The sequence below is a fragment of the Battus philenor genome, unplaced genomic scaffold (assembly GCF_028537555.1).
Source record: "Battus philenor isolate CCGP_79_NKW_IND1 unplaced genomic scaffold, ilBatPhil1.0.hap1 SCAF_9, whole genome shotgun sequence".
Classification (NCBI taxonomy): domain Eukaryota; kingdom Metazoa; phylum Arthropoda; class Insecta; order Lepidoptera; family Papilionidae; genus Battus; species Battus philenor.
The window spans coordinates 14112066-14129081 of record NW_027181759.1 but is presented as its reverse complement, the minus strand read 5'-3'; the positions used below and the strand labels follow the sequence as shown (position 1 = coordinate 14129081).

The window sequence follows — 17016 nt, the reverse complement described above, 5'->3', positions numbered from 1 at the left end:
GAATAATGTATACTTAAATAATGTTTTTAAGTTTTACCATTTGTGGAACCGTGATAAACTAGTTTCATTATCATCTGTGGCAACTTTAGCAAATATGTTACGAGACGCGACGCATGCTTTTAAATTATTCATGAGCGCACGTGAGGGCTGTGAACGGCAATTTCATCCTCCGAGATAGATGCGGACTGGATTATTTAGGTTTAAGCTTCACGAGCTTTGTAGAGCTTTGACTTAATTTTGTGTAGACCACTATTACATTATAATTGATCAAATAATCTTACAAGTTTCAAATATAATCAAAGTTCTATGAAGTCACTGGAAACGTGGTAATCTGTGGAAGAGACCTTTGCCTTGCATTGAGCAAACATCGGCTGAGTTCAGTCTCATATACATGCCGAGGTTTTTTCAACCAATCTAATCTAAAAAAACTAAACCAATCTAAATCATTATTTTTTTTTTACTTTTCTCATTCTTCTTTAAATCTAACAAAACAGTATACATTACACACCTCGAGACCTTACATAAGGAGGTGTTTCGTCGTAGTTTCAGCCCGTAGACTCTACTGCAAGCCATAAGTCTCTCCTTAAGATATCCATGGGGAGATATACCATAATTGTCAAGTTTGACAGGCAAGTTGACACACGCAGTGTGGTAATATGGTATACAGAGGACGCAGCTGATAATCATCTGAAAAGAAAGAGCAGTTGAAATCCCATATAATTATTGCACAAAATGTGAAGTATTTAAGATTGTGTCCCAGGAATCGAACCGTGGCCTACGAACGCAAGTCTCAATCCTTTAGAGCTAAGCTACACTTAACACTGAAGTGTTTAAATTTTGAATAATTATTAAACTGAATATATCATCTTCTTGTAAGGCAGTTGGAAGATATCAGTGAGCATTTACCCAGGTTACAAAGCAATCATGTGAACTTTATAACTATTTAAGAAAAGGACCAATATTTAACCACTTCCGCACATGCAGTGGTAGTCGTGCAACAAAGTGCACCGCCCGCCAGCCCGCTAATAAATGCGTATGCGGCAAACTATGCGAATTACACAACTACCACCGTTAAATCACTCAACACGTGTTTCACCACTCCACGGGGCATCTTCAGGAGTTATGTTACACCGATTAGTGCTAAACACAGAAACTATTAACATGAAAATAAATGAAAATGAAAATAAACAGATCATAAACATTTTTAAGTTTATCTGAGGTACAGAATAAAAAGAATGTTTTGAAACGTATTGAATTTAAATTTGGAATATTTTTGTTTCAGTGGCCGCCGAGACTGATACAATGGACGGTCACCGTCTTATTGATCGTCGCCATCATCACACCCGCTTCAGATTCGACAAGTAAGATATATAAATACCAATTAAAATTACTAGTAATAAATTATCAAATCGAAGGCTTTGTTCTTTATTACTTTCTTTCTTTTACAATAGCATTGATACGTAATCAACATATGTTATGAATACAGTTAATATAATACACACGAAATCATGTGAGACTAAAACATACTAAAAAATTCAAGAATTAATTGACATATAAATTTCTTGCAATTTTATAACATGTAATTGCAAACTAAACACTATTGTTTCAACAATTTCATTCTTATTGTAAATGTATAACAACTATTCAATTGATACCATCATAGTGAAGTCCGATTTTGATACTGCACGTGGATAAGGCTATAGCTAACTTAAGATAACTTATGTTACATCAACATAATAGTTTACTGATGCTCCTACCTATAAATACGTAACTTATGATTGGATACTAAAGTTTCAGTCATTCGTTGTTGTTTTAAAAGTGATGTCAGTTATGTTGACATAACTAATACAGTCTGAATAAAAATATTAAATTCTACTTACAACTTAATTATACCTTGATCTGAATGTTCTGCCGGTTCATGTGACTCTGACTGTACCGTAGGTGAGTTGTTATTTATACCCTTACTGGACGCAAGACTAACAAATAATTATATCATTATTATCGTTACTTAAGCCAGAGGACATCCACTGCTTAGTGGACTGCATAGGCTTCCCCCATAGATTTATAATAAGACAGGCATGTGGCAGCCTTCATTCAACGTCTTCCGACAACCTGAACAAGGCTGTGGCTGTCCACCTTGTCGGTAGAAGTTGTTGCGTTTAACACATTGCATGCCTTGTTGGCGTATACGACTCCCACTACACTTTCTGTTCAGGCCATTTGCAGTTGTCATTGAAAAACAAAGGACTCTTAAATAATGAATTGTATGGTCGAAATAACTTTACATTATGTACGCCTCTATGTAAAGAATATTAAAATTTATACCTTTTTCCCGCTGATTAGGGCTTGTAGTATTGAAAAAGTGTAAAGTATACGTTTTAAATTACTTTTTTCAATATTTAAAGTGTGGGTCGTATACGCCCCACGCAGCTTGAATGGAAAATCTACAAAAATTGCCGTGGCATGGATCGTGTTAAAGGTCCGTGGTCCCTATTTAGAAATCTAAGGAGCCAGAGGCTGTCTGTTCTGTGTGCTATGTAGCCTTCAACTGGCCTCTACTGCTTCTCATTCCTGAATTGTTTATTGCAGCGAAATCTCGAAGATTTCTCTCTTCATGGTTTTTAACATGGTTTTTACGACTATGAACTTAAAGAGGTTCAAAGTGTAAGAACTCATTTCTGAGTTAATAAAAATACGAGTATAATAAAAAAAAATTACGTTGCGCTTGCCGGGCTTGTTCTCCATTTTAGAAAGACAAGGCCAAAGTGGCCATTTGTTACCGTATAAATTAAGTATTTTGTAACAATCAAATGATGTTACAATAGCAGACATGTTGGCTAGATTACGCCACGCTGAAGACACAACAACATTTCCTTCAAGATGATCACTAGATTACTGTTCCTTCCTTTCACTTCCGAGAGCATATGAAATCCCTATTAAAATCTAAATTATCATTCAAATAGCTATAATAATGTACAGCTGACCACTCTAATATATGTACAAAACAGAAAAAAAATCCTGATACAAGATCACTTTTTTATTTCAATCCTCTAATCCGGAGTTTACTTTGTTGAAAAAAAAAAAAAACACATTTCCAATCGAAACAAATCTATTGTCGCTCGTACCGTGTAATGAAAGCGCACATACGATCCATGAAAAAAGATTTGTAGCCGATGACTCGACGGGTGTACAATTAAAAAAGAAAAAAAAAACAGAAACTTCTTTTGTATAAAAATGCCCTTTTTCCTCATATATTCCATATGATCTATGTATATGTACTATGGAATGTTTTCTTTTTATACTAAAGGTAAATGATGTTTCTTAGTGTCATGATTAGGTTATATACGATAGGTACGCGGGTGTTGAGGTTGGGAATCAATGCGAGGATGCTGGAGGAGGTTCAGCTTCTTCCCGGGATGAGTCTTAGTATAGTACAGAGGGAAAGTTCCGTAGGAGATCCGGACTGAAGAAGACCATAGAAGGTTTAAGTGGGCAGAAATCCCACAGAACCTTCTCCAGAGAGCAGGGTATCTTGTGTTCATACAAATTTCCTCTTGCTACCGAATAAAGTTTGCCATTACTGATCAAAATGCAAGATGCTTGGAGTAGTGAACATTAGCTTAGTAGGTCCACAGCTGACATGGTGTTTCCAAATATATTTTGATAGGTTGGAAGGTGATACTATCAAAAGTCTTCCGACAACATTAACAAAGTAGGTTAACAGCTTTGTGAGTGGATTACATGCGATACGCATGTAAGTCCGTAGTCTCAAATCGAGTACATTAAAGCCAAAGTGGCCATCTTGTCTGCCACTATAACCCAATTGTATATTGGTTACTTTCGATCGTTTGTGACCCTCATTCCGACTTGATGTTTGGCACTAATCGGCGTAACATTACTCCTGAGGATGCCCCGTGGATGGGTGAAACACTTATTGACTGAATTAACAGTGGTAGTCGTGTAATTCGCATTGTTTGCCGCATGGGCATTTTTCAGCTATGAAGTAGCTATATATTAGTCCTTTTCTTACTTAGGATAGACTTCCGCAAAGCAACGCCTGAATCTATTAGACCTCATTCCTTTAAGATATCTAGATAGTTTCACTACCGTACCATTCCACTACCATATTTATTAAATTACTTATATTTTCTGTATTTTACAGTTCACACTGTTTATTGTGTGTTAACTGTAACAGTGTTTCCCAACAAGGAGCCCACGCCTCACAGAGGAGCAATTTAATTTTTAAGGTGGACAATTCGAAAGTGGTCTCGACACATGTTTAACCCTTTCAATTTAATATAAAAATGATGTATGTTACATAGGGGAGTGTAAAAATTTTAGAAAGGTTAAGTTAGAGCTTGGCTCAAAAATTTTTGGAGAATATAGTGTAGAATATATGAATGCACTCACAAGGTAGACAGGCAGCAAAAGACACTTTTAAGTTAAATAAATAGCTTATGTAACATTTAAAGAGTAAATATTATAAAAAACAAGTGAACATTTTTTGTTTGAATATTTATATACATGTATAAGACTTTGCACCCTTGTTGTTCACGAATTCGTTCCTGGCACTTAGTCTGTGAGCTTATAAAATGACGTTATTAGATGTTGCAAATTTAATACCGCATTAAAAATACTTAAAATACACCATATTCACAAATATTGTTTTAAGAAATTTTCTGAAATTTTTTGCTTTTATAGATTCAAATATGTAACTATTTATATGTTTATTAATAAACATTTATATTATACTATAAAATAACAATATATTTCTTCCAGGTGTTCGCAGAAGACTCAGGAAACCGAGCAAAGTTTCCACGTCAGTATCGTCCAGCGTATCCAGGTCTTCAGATCAGATGATATCGGCTAGTGTTAATAGACCTAAGATCCGTGGACGCCCCACGCTAGCGAGCCGGAAATCAGCTGCCACCTCGGACAACTCCGTCAGTACCGACGACCACAAGAACAAAGACGGCTACAAGGTATATTTCACAGTCTTATACATCTATTTATTTATTTAAACACTTTTTTATATTTTGCGTATAGTGGCGAACTTAATGACGAAGGCATAGTTTGTTAACCATTGTCAGTTAACTGTTTGGGCGATGCATATATAAATTAATAAAAGTTGGTGAAACTAGTAAATATCACAAAATACGAAAAATAAACTAAGAAGGAAAATGATGACATAAATCATCCTACATTAATTATACGATCAGATGTATATGTATGATTAGGTATATATATATATATATATATATATATATATATATATATATATATATATATATATATATATATACACATATATATATACCTACCTACCTTCTTAGTCTGCGTGCATCATCTTTAAGAAAATCGTCGCTTTCTATTAAACAAGTTCGTAGTAAAAGATAGACAATAAAGCCTTAAAAAAAGATTTAATATTTAGACACCGATAGTTCTTTATATTTTAAATACATCTAACTAATTGTTCGTAACTTTGAATGTACGTTTTGTCATGCAATAAACTTTTCGAATGCGATCAGATAAAAGTAGTTGACCTTGAGTTATTATTTGTTTTTTTTTTAACTTATACGTTGTCATTACCTTCACGGATAATATTTGAATATGTCGTTGCTAACAGAGTTATGTGATGCGGAAGTCGAAATGCTTACAATGAGTATTTGTAATTAAGTTATAATACGTTAGATTTTAGTCACAAAGTTGAATTTAAGTTAATTTTAATAATCATATGTCAAATATGACACTATCATTGACATCGATTGTTTAAATTAACATATTATTATTTTTTTAATAATTGTCGGAAATATCTGATTAAATTATTCAAGAATAGTATACATTGGTTTTTTATTGAATTTTTACTGTATTTTTTATTAATATTTAACTTTTATTTTAAGACTGAAACGACGAAATGTTTAAGATTTATATTTTGTTTCAGGTGGTATGCTATTATACGAATTGGTCACAATATCGTACGAAAACTGGAAAGTTTGTACCCGAAGACATTCAACCTGATCTGTGTACTCACATCATCTTCGCGTTCGGTTGGCTTAAGAAAGGAAAACTCAGTTCATTCGAATCCAACGACGAAACAAAAGATGGAAAGACCGGCCTGTACGACAGAATTAACGCATTGAAGAAAGCAAATCCGAAATTGAAAACATTGCTTGCTATCGGTGAGTTAATATATTATTTATAATTTACATTATTATTGACTGTTCATTTAGATAAAATTATTTTCCTAGACACAATACTCATTTATTGACTAATTTTGTACAATGATATTTATATGTACAACTAATAGCGAAGCTTCGCTGCGAGATCGAATCATCGAATTATTACAAATACATGCGAGTGGCGGATATATATATATATATACACATACATATATAATAAACGCAATAAAGAAGCCTACTGCATGATATACTGTGATGTTAAAAAAAATCAAATACAAAGAAGTAACACATGCTCTACTATAAACATTAAAACAGTATAACATATATGTATATTTGTTAATGTTCATGTGTTAATGCTCATCACTGTTTTAATGTTCATGTATATGTATATATGAACATTAAAACAGTATAATAACAGTAAGCAAAACTAAATATTAACGCTGAACAGTGGTAGCCTAGCAGCAGAGAACTGAGGCTTGTTATCGAAGGCCGCGGGTTCGATTTCTGCGATACAAACTTTTATATACATTTATAATTTAGACTTTTTACATTTATGCGTCCTCTGCATACCATAATACTACACATCGATCTTCAACTCATCTGCCAAGTGTGACGATTATGATATATTCCCACATAGATATATTTGCGGGAGGCATATGCAATAGATCTCTTGGGTTTGTATCTATAAAGCAACGCTAAGTTAGACGAAGAATTTTTCCAAGAACGTTAATATTATGGTCATAGTATGATACTGGGATACCTTTACACTTAATAATTGGAGCAATGTGAAAAGTAACTATACCTCTTTGTCCATATAAAGTCAGCAATGTTTTTTTTTTAAAATAAAAACTCTTTCAGCGTAATTGGAAAACACAAGACAACTATCACTGCTTTCAATTTGTTACGTACACTAACATGTTTATAATTACTGCGGAAGTGATTTTGTAAACTATTTCCGATAAACTGGTTTAAACGTTCGTTACAGCTTCCTGCATTAATGTTATTCAATCCTTTTTTTTTAACAAAACGATTATCAATTTTCTTTTCCTCTATTAGAATATACCTTTGTATAATTTTTACAATTTTGTTCCATGCAAGCCTACATTTGTATACATACAGAATTGAATGTAAATTTAAAATTAATTTGTGCAATTAGTTACATTTAAACCCTCAAAACATGACCTTATTGATTACTTTTTAATTATCATTTTATAAATAAAAAATATCAAAATTTATATATACACACACACACACATACACACACACACATATATATATAAATATTTTTTGGTAATAAACACCTTTCGGCCCCAAACAAGGGCAATTTAGATAGAGATAGAGATAGATTTAGATATCATAATGATAGGTTCCACTATATCTTAGTGCCTAGAGGGACGAGTGCAACCAATTTCTATTATCAAAAATAACATGCGATACCGAAACGTAGGCTCCCGTGAAAGTTAACCATTTATTTATAACTCTGAAACAGTTAGACCGATTTGTATGATTTTTAAATTTTTAAAGTTATCATTCTTCGAAATAGAATATGTAATAAAATATACTTTTCATCAGTTTACAAAAATCATTAGTAAAATGTTAACTAAAACTATTTTATTCTAAATTTGAAAATCCATATTGCACAAATTCATTGACCGTTACAATAAAAGAAGTTTACGGGGTCAGCTATGTATCTTTATTATTATCTATCTTAATAATAACGATTAAATAAATACAATAGCAACGTCTCTTTCTTCTCATCATATACAGTATCAAGCGATTAATATTGCACATCGACTTTTAGAAAGAAACAATCGGCTAGTTTCGGCTTCGTAGAGCGTTATCTCTGTCGCACGAAATACAAGCAATCCGGTATCCGGTATGTTTACGTATTAAATTATTTAGGAAAATTAAAACTGTACATAATAAAAACCATTTTACCCATTTTTATTTTATCACAATGTCGTATTTAAACAATATATTTTATATTAAAAACGTAAACATAATGTGAACACGTTTTCTTCATACTGTTTTACCCAAAGCTAAAGCCACCACTTATTAAAAAATAGGTGTATTTAAAAAAAAATCAAAAGAAGCAAATGATACTTATTTTAACAGCTCCTGGTAGATAACGGACTGTTAGCATTTCGTGCGACAGAGATAACGCTCTACGAAGTCTAAATTAGCCGATTGTCTCTTTCCAAAGGTCGATGTGCAATATTTATCGCCGGGTACAATAACATAAATTGTTAAGACTTAGATTTATTAAAATAAACAAATATTATTTCACACTGCAGTGAGTTGAATTTAAAAATCGAGTCCAACGGCGTCCAATGTTAATTTTGCTCTCATTTATTAAGCACTAATTGGTCGCAACCTATATTTCATTGTCCCGCCTGCCAGCCCTGGCGAGGTGGCCCGTGCTCTGGAAGGCTGATTGTGTTGAGCGGTAGAGCGTAAATAGGCTAAATTTTTGAGTTTTTTTTTTTTATCTAAACGACTTTTCAGCCAGTGCATATTTGTAAAAATGCTTCGTAAATTTTTCATTTGAAAATTCATCATTATTATTGTAATATAAATGTATTTGCAATAATCTACAATGCAAGTATTTATAAACTTTCATCTATTGAAATTAGTTCGATTTTATTGCCTTGTCTCTGCCGACTGGTTTCCGTAATCAAGCGTCACTGCTCATTTTGTTCAGTTTTTTTTTTTCATTTTTATGGTCCCCGCTATTGGAAGCCTCTCGTACCCCTAATTATTTGGGATCAAGGTCTTTGTTAACAAATAAGTTTTTTAAATTTTTCATCTTTATTCTTCACTCACTGTCATATTTCTCAATTTCTTTTATTCTTACCTAATTTCCATCACGATATTTTTCATTTTGTTTTTTCATTCCTTCTTGCTTTCATCGCCTTCCTTCCATCATCTTATTACTCTTAAGTACCTTTTTTATTCTTTATTTTGTTATTTACATATTCTATTTTTTTTTAATACAGTTTTTGTTCAGGAGTTGCATTTACCTTATAAAAGCAAATTCAACTACTCAATAAATCCCAACAGACCCTTGATACCGCCTATCTCGAGCAAACCTCGGTGATTCAAGATAGCTAGCCTTGTAGAGTATACCAAAGTAGTTCGTGAGCAATATTATCTTTCTCTACCAGACATGCCCTGTATGGAGGACTATTCGTGACACTTAAAGTAAACAGATGTTTGTTAAAAAGACACTTAGCTCGACAACTTAATCGGGGTCATAATAGTCGGAGCAGGATATAGAAGGAATGGGAGCTTATTTTTTTCTTAATTAGTTCAATCACTATTTATTGAAACTAAAATTAATTTACATATGTCACCTGAAGTATATTATGTCAATGGATTTTTATACTGAAATGTAACAGGCCTTTAAGGCCGCAATAACTTTAAAGTAGTAAAAGGTTGCTGTAGTCCAAGGTTGTTGTGCCGATGGATATTAAAAATGCGTAAAATGACGTAAATATATAAGAAAATACATAATCGTAGAAGCTTGATTAAAATTAGTGCAAAAACGCAACCGTAAATTAGGATAAGTAGAGACTAAAGTAAACAAAACGGCAAAAGAAAATCCCTTAATTAGAATTCCAGCGTCGAAAGGAAACAATTATAACAACGGGTGCCTTTTTACAAGCGTTTTCTCGGCGTTGCTTAAGCCGATAGATATAGGCGTAGCTAGCCGCAAACAAACTTCTACTACCCGATAGTGATGTTTCGGAACGTTTTAATCGATATAAACCTCTTTTTTATTTTTTTTTTATTACATAAGATTCAGCCACTGTTTTACAACAACACATGGAATTGCTTTTATTTGAAAAGTCTTCTTAGTTTACTCGTGACTTAGGATCGAAGCTAATCATGTCAGTCTTTCAGATTTTCTATTTTAAAAAATCTTTATGGATATTTTTGCATATTTTTGTTACTGCGTCATTCCGGCGAGCACATAACTTTTCTAAGCCTTTAACAGTTGGTGCAAAAGTTATGTCACAATGTGAACATGCCTTAATCTCTTAAGTGCTTTGACATTTATGATGAAGAGATAAGAGAATAAGTTGTCAACAAGCGATGTGCATCTATGTACAACTAACACAGTGACATTTGGCACCATTTGTAAAAATTAACGCATGTTCACGTTATGACATTACTTTTGCGCCACCTGCTACATTGTAAACCATCATAGGATTTTCTTAATGCCTCCGTGCAATGAGACATTTGTACTTAAAAAATCTCTGCAATCAATCTAAAGCAACATAGATAAGATCACTTACACAAATGAGACTATTAAATTACACTCCGAAAAACATTTATGAAATCTACTGACGCATGAAATAATGTCAAACAGAATGTCATCAAATGACGTTGAAGATACTCTATTCAGCACTAGATGGCGCTGGTGGTATTTTACATCTCAACGTTTGCACCCAGTGGGTTGCGTTTGTCTTCACTGCCTTTATCTTTGAACGCTTAGGTTGAATGCCTCCCATTTTTGAGACCTGGTATCATAACCATACTCTACGAGATAGGATTCTTCTACGTCTTCTTTTCAGCCTATGGACGTCCACTTCAAGGCATAGGCCTTCCTTGAAGATTGCCACTATAAGCGGTCCTGCGCTGCCTGTATCCAGTACCTTAACTATTTCGTGGGTCCACTTAGAGTGGGGCCTACTAATGTCGTGCCTACCAGATCGAGGTCGCCACCCAAGAACATTTCAGTCCCAACTGCTATTTGAATTAAAGTGACACAAAGAGAAATCTCTTAATCGTTTAAGTATACCACTAATACTAAATGAATTACTTTTATCTTTAACTTTTAATTGTGTATCTCATACCGCCACCCACTACTTCTTAGAATATATATTTTACAAGTAATTTTATATTTACACATCTTATGCTACGTTTAGATAGACCATTTATTTATACAAATCTTAACATACTTCAAGTATACTTTAATTCTTTTTAATATTTAATGTACAATTGTAAGTAAGGAGGTTCAATTATATATTACATAAATTTCACGAATAACGATCATGTGAGAGAAGTCATCATTGTTAAGCCCAAAAGTATTTCGTATAAACGTAAGCAAAAAGTTGAAAACTCGCTGCTAAAGAAAAATTATGATTACTTAGAAAATTCTGGGCGAATTCAACTCTTATACTTTTAAAACACATATAACTTTTCGGATATACACAAAGAAATTACCACATAAACATATATATTAGTTGCTTATATGATAGCACAACTTTTAAACGTCATTTGAATTTTATATTGTTTATACAGTAGTACAGTGTGACGGAGGCTTTTGATAGTAGGTCGCGGATTCGATTCTCAGGAAACATTGTTATATAATTCACACTATGTGCATTAATTATATAATATTTCCACTGCTCACAAATAATTTTCCAAAAGATAGATAGCAGTGTCTTCTACGTATTTTATCATACTATGATAGCCAACCCGCCTGCCAAGCGTGGCGATTATGTGGCTATTGTATATCACCCAATCATATAGTGTGCTAAAAAAATACTAGTACAAGTGTATGTGTTATTTAATTGTTTTGAAATTTAAAGGCGCTAAAGGCTATAGAATGAAAGAATAATATATTTTGTAATAAAATAAGAATTTTTTATTATAAATAAATTAGAGTAAAAAAATCGGAGCAGAAGAAAAAAAAAACCGTAAACAATCGACAATGATGCGACACGTCACATCACTACATACGTGTGCGAATACACCTCTAAAGCTTTCCCACGGCACAAAGCGCGGTGGAAGGCATTTTCACCTATTTTCACAGAGCTCCGACAAAAACCTCACCCATTTTCATAAAAGCAAAAAGAACTCTGCGTTACAATAAAGCCACCTTAAATAACGACATCGACATGAGGCCTTTTTACAAAGCCTCCGCACTAGTTGAGAAAACAATGTTTCGTTCGGATTAGAGAAACTTCGCCGCCTGTGGGATAATCTTTGTAAATCGATTTTCTCACAACCGATACACAGCGCCGAGACAAATTAGTGTTGTTATACAGAGAAATACGTGCTAGGGTATTTCATTATGTTTACAGTGAAATATTTATTTGGCATCACGACCTATAGATAGAATATAAAACATGCTTTTTTATCCTCCTCTTCTTGGGGGACCTTTGTTCACCCCTAGTCTACTCTTTTACAATCTTTAATAACTTTTTTCTTTTTGTATTTTTTTACTTCTACAATCTTCTTTCAACTTTCTCGATCTCTCATTTATTATTCTTATACACTTCATATGATTTTACATTGTCATACATATTTATTTTCCGTCTTTACAGTGGTGGTGGGCAATATCACAGTTTTATTAATTTATTTATTTAATATTCATCAACTTCAGTATTGATTTATTTATTTTTAATTCTTACAATATTTTCAGTTTTCTATTTTAATGTAAACCATTTTATTTACTTTGCTTATTCGACTTGGTAATTTACTATTACGTTTTGTTTCGTTTAATGCTATCTCCAAGAACCACCATGCAAAGTCTAAGGAAGGTTAACCTTTTTCCTTTATAGCTTATTATAACGACGATATTTTTCTCGTCTATTTCACTTCCTATCTCCAACTCGCATACCATCCTGGGTCTTTATTATGCGGGACAGATGCAAGAAGTGAGTCTCTGTGATCTTAAACCTATGCAGGTACTCAGAGACTTTCCGAGTCTCGTGAAAATCTGGATCAGATACTTGATTAGCGGAACATAAAAAAATACTTTGTCATATAAGAAAGCACATAATAATATAAGAGAAATATCGATTTACATAAGGTTACTAGAATAAAGATAATCTTGATATACCTTCAGTGTTCCCAAGGCTCCAGTAAATAATAACTTTGGATACTATGTATTCTCGCAGGGATATATACGCCATGTTTACTACAATATTTTACATAATTTACTTTGTTCTTAATTAGTAATAACGAACTAGACCCTCAAAGTTCTATATAATTATATATACATATATATATCAAAATTAATGTTTTAAAATAAAAGTTAATGTTTATATTTATATTATAGGCGGTTGGTCCTTCGGCACTCAAAAGTTCAAGGAGATGTCAGCCACAAGATACGCCCGCCAAACCTTCATCTACTCAGCTATACCTTATCTTCGTGATAGAAACTTCGACGGTCTTGATGTGGATTGGGAGTATCCTAAAGGCGGAGACGACAAGAAAAACTACGTCCTGCTTCTTAAAGGTAAGAGATAAATATAGTAAACATCTGTAATTCTTTAATAAAGACTCGGTTAACAACAGTTTTCGACGTATTCTTGGTATAAACCGCCCTGAGAATGTCTCCAACGTAGATCTCCGTAAACGTTGTGGTGAGATGCCGATCGACCAACAGATCAAACGCCGCAAGTGGAACTGGATAGATCACACGCTCCGAAGGGACCCTGATCACATACCGAGGCAAGCCCTAGAATGGAATCCTCGAGGAAAGCAAAGATATGGCCGCCCAAAGAAAACTTGGCGGCGGACGATCACTGCAGAAGTGAAGGCACTTGGAATGACGTAGAGCGAAGTAAAGCAAGGCTCAAGACCGCTCGGGATAGTGACATACTGTGGATGCCCTCTGCCACATCTTGGGGGCATAGAAATAAATGATATAACTCTTTAAACTACATGCTTTAATCTTTCGATTTCACTTTAGATAGGGTGTCTATGTCACAAGATAGCTTGTACGACAATTCTTCCGCTAATAATTATCAAACCGTATACGTATTGGTATTTTGACACTATTATTAGAATGAAGAGTTTATTCTACAGTAGAATAAATGTAGTTGGATTTATCAGATGACAAATTGGTAAAACATTATTTGATGATTGTAAATTTTATAATTTGAATCAAATATTTATAAATATGGACTTAAGTGAGTTGTCGAAGTGTTAGATATGAAAGGAATATACTTCGAGTAGAGATAAATGCGTAATTTCAAAAGATGATATGAAAAGTCAAACAATATGATACATAATGATGTTTAAAAGAAATATGGTGATAAAGGTCAAACTACAAAAAAGTGGTTAACGAATATGATTTTTAAATACAAAATCATATATATATATATATATATATATATATATATATATATATACTTGTTAAATAGAGGGTAATTGGTTAAAGATATAACAGCCTTAAAGTGGGGAATAAATTGCTCATTTGTCAGAAAAGAGCATTACAGTTTCTACGCCGTTTTCCAGTCATTTTATGTTGTAATGCGACACGCTAATAACTTCTGACAGTACAACCTTTGCAAGGACAGATAGTAAACTATTATTAATAATAATAATTAAGTAAAATAGAGTGTTGTTAACATTTCATACAAATATATCAATTTCTTTAAAATATTTTCACCTATTACTAATCAATCTGTATGTTTCTTTAATTTTTTGGTTTTCGGAATTGGGGACCTTTCGTATAACTCCTCTCTTGAGTACACTGGGACAGTTTTTATTTAATTATTTATTCACATTCGTTTCTTTTTATCTTACTCTCCTACCAGTATATACTTTTTTAATATATCTCATTCATTCTGTTTTTATGTCACGATATCTTCATTCCTTAACTCTTATCTTTCACCGTTTTTTATCTTATGTATATATCACAGTATTACTCATTTTTTAAATTACATTCTGTTACCTTTTTGTTTTTGTTTTTTCATTTTTACTGTGTCCTATCTATGTATTTGTAAAATGCGTCATGTAGTGTTTTCGTTATAAATCATGACTCAAGATATTATTAAATTTACACACCACTGAAATATTAAGGAAGGAAAAAACATTGAGTCATTGAATAGTTAGCTAAAAGTGAGTTCAACGGTGAGTGTTAGTGAAAGTTAATATAAAAGTTATTTGTAAGAAGTGTTTATTCAACTTTTTATGAGTAATTTTGTTGTAACATGACGAATTCATAAGCAGAAGAAAGTTGTGTGTCATTACTGAGTATGATTTGAAAGTAATATATATAATATAGTTACCTTATAAAGAAGTTTTTTTTTTTTTTTAATACAAACATATTGAGATTTGGCCAATTTGTAGAACTCTAGTGCAAGAAGTATTTCAACTAAGTTAAGTAAAAATAAAAGAGAATTCTACAGAAGGAAAAACTCAGATACAGTATCGCGGCATAAGTTACTAAACTTATAATCTATCATAGTTCATAATACACACACATTATTTATATATATACATATACTATTTAATATTTAAAGAGAGAGAGAGAGAGAGAAGAGCAAGCCACAATTCAACTATTGCTCTTTTAAATGAAATTTAACATTTTTTAATGTCAATAAACCAAGTTCCACACATTTAGTCAAGTAATAATTTTTTTAATTTTAGATTTTTTTATAAAATATGCGTACACTCTGAATAATGAAGGATTTCTTAATCTTCTAAACACAAAATTTACTGACGATATGTGACAGTATTCATAAAAAATATGTACGTTTCATTTCTTGTATTTCGAACACATTCAAAATGAGTTCTATATTTAAAAATACGTATGTCGAATTGATTTCATTAGAACATTGTAATTATTATCAACCAATGTATTATTTAGTTTCGTACAGAATTTTGTTTAAACACTCTGCGTCTCTGAAATATAGTGCCAAAAAAAGATAAGAGACTCCCAATAAAGAATACATCTAGTTTGCCGCCCGTATCGTGTGGCATCTGCACCGGATAGGGTAGTCTGGGGCGGTTATCTCGTTGTACCGCAACGGTCGAACAAATCGCCTAAATATTGGCATACGTCGGGCACCACGTCGCCGGCATATGTAAAGGAAATCGAAACAAACTTCGATGTAAGATAACAAACAACGTTCTCTCTATTTTCCTTTTGATTTGAACAGTTTAGACTGTTCATTTGTTCGTAATATTTTTCATTTAAATTCAATCGATTATTGCACTTGTAATGTAGTTGTAATATATTTTTTTATGACCCCCGCTATTGGGAGCCTCTCGTACGCCCTATCTTTTGTGGGATAGGGACTATTCAACACTATTTAATTTTTTTCACATATTTTTTTACTTTCATTATCGTCTTTCATACATCGTATGATCTTTCGTTCTTTTTATTCTTGCCACAATTCTTCTGTCTTTCCCTTTCGCTCTGTAACGCCTTTCATACATACCTCATTACTCTTTTACATTTTTATTATTTTATTTCTATATAGGATTATTACAATATCACTTGGATTTACATTATTTTTTTTATTTTTGTTGTTTACATTATTATTAGCTTTTATTTCTATCTATTACTATACTTATTATTTTTCTACAGAGTAGGTGGAACTCTTCTTTTGTTTTTTCTTCTCTTATCAGGGAGGCTATTGATTCCTCCCTGATTTTCACACCAGACCGGTGCTCGAAGTCAAACCGGAGTCCCTCGAATGCTGGACATAGTTGTAATATTGATTATCTTAGGTTTGACACATATCTTGTAAGGATATGATTGTATTTCTTTTTCGTTCCCTTTATCTTAAATCTGTGACAGGTATTTTGTTTTAAATAATTATCAGTACAATTAGACAAGAAAATTAAATTTAATATTTTATTTTTGTTTGTACTAAGAAAAGGTTACATTATTTAATAAGTTTGTCGTAATGACCAATATAATTTTGGTCATACCGGCAAAATTACATTGCATATTTTTAAAGCATTTCTAAAGGCATTTCTTGGATGTATCTATAAAAAAATATGTATTTTTATTAAACGATTTTATTTAGTTCGACCCGTACGGAATTTGTTTATTTTGGGTCAAAATTAGAAATTGAAATTTAAG

The 17016-nt window shown here is 32.6% G+C and overlaps 1 protein-coding gene across 1 annotated transcript in view; it reads left to right on the top strand.

Annotated features, from left to right (window-relative positions):
- Cht7 (chitinase 7) overlaps nucleotides 1-17016 on the top strand; it is a 124825-nt gene that overhangs the window by 65590 nt on the left and 42219 nt on the right. Inside the window, exons 2-5 of the mRNA XM_068776147.1 lie at nucleotides 1283-1361; nucleotides 4780-4982; nucleotides 5942-6179; nucleotides 13252-13431. Of these exons, the coding sequence (XP_068632248.1) occupies nucleotides 1283-1361; nucleotides 4780-4982; nucleotides 5942-6179; nucleotides 13252-13431 (700 nt within the window). The remainder of the gene's footprint in view (nucleotides 1-1282; nucleotides 1362-4779; nucleotides 4983-5941; nucleotides 6180-13251; nucleotides 13432-17016) is intronic.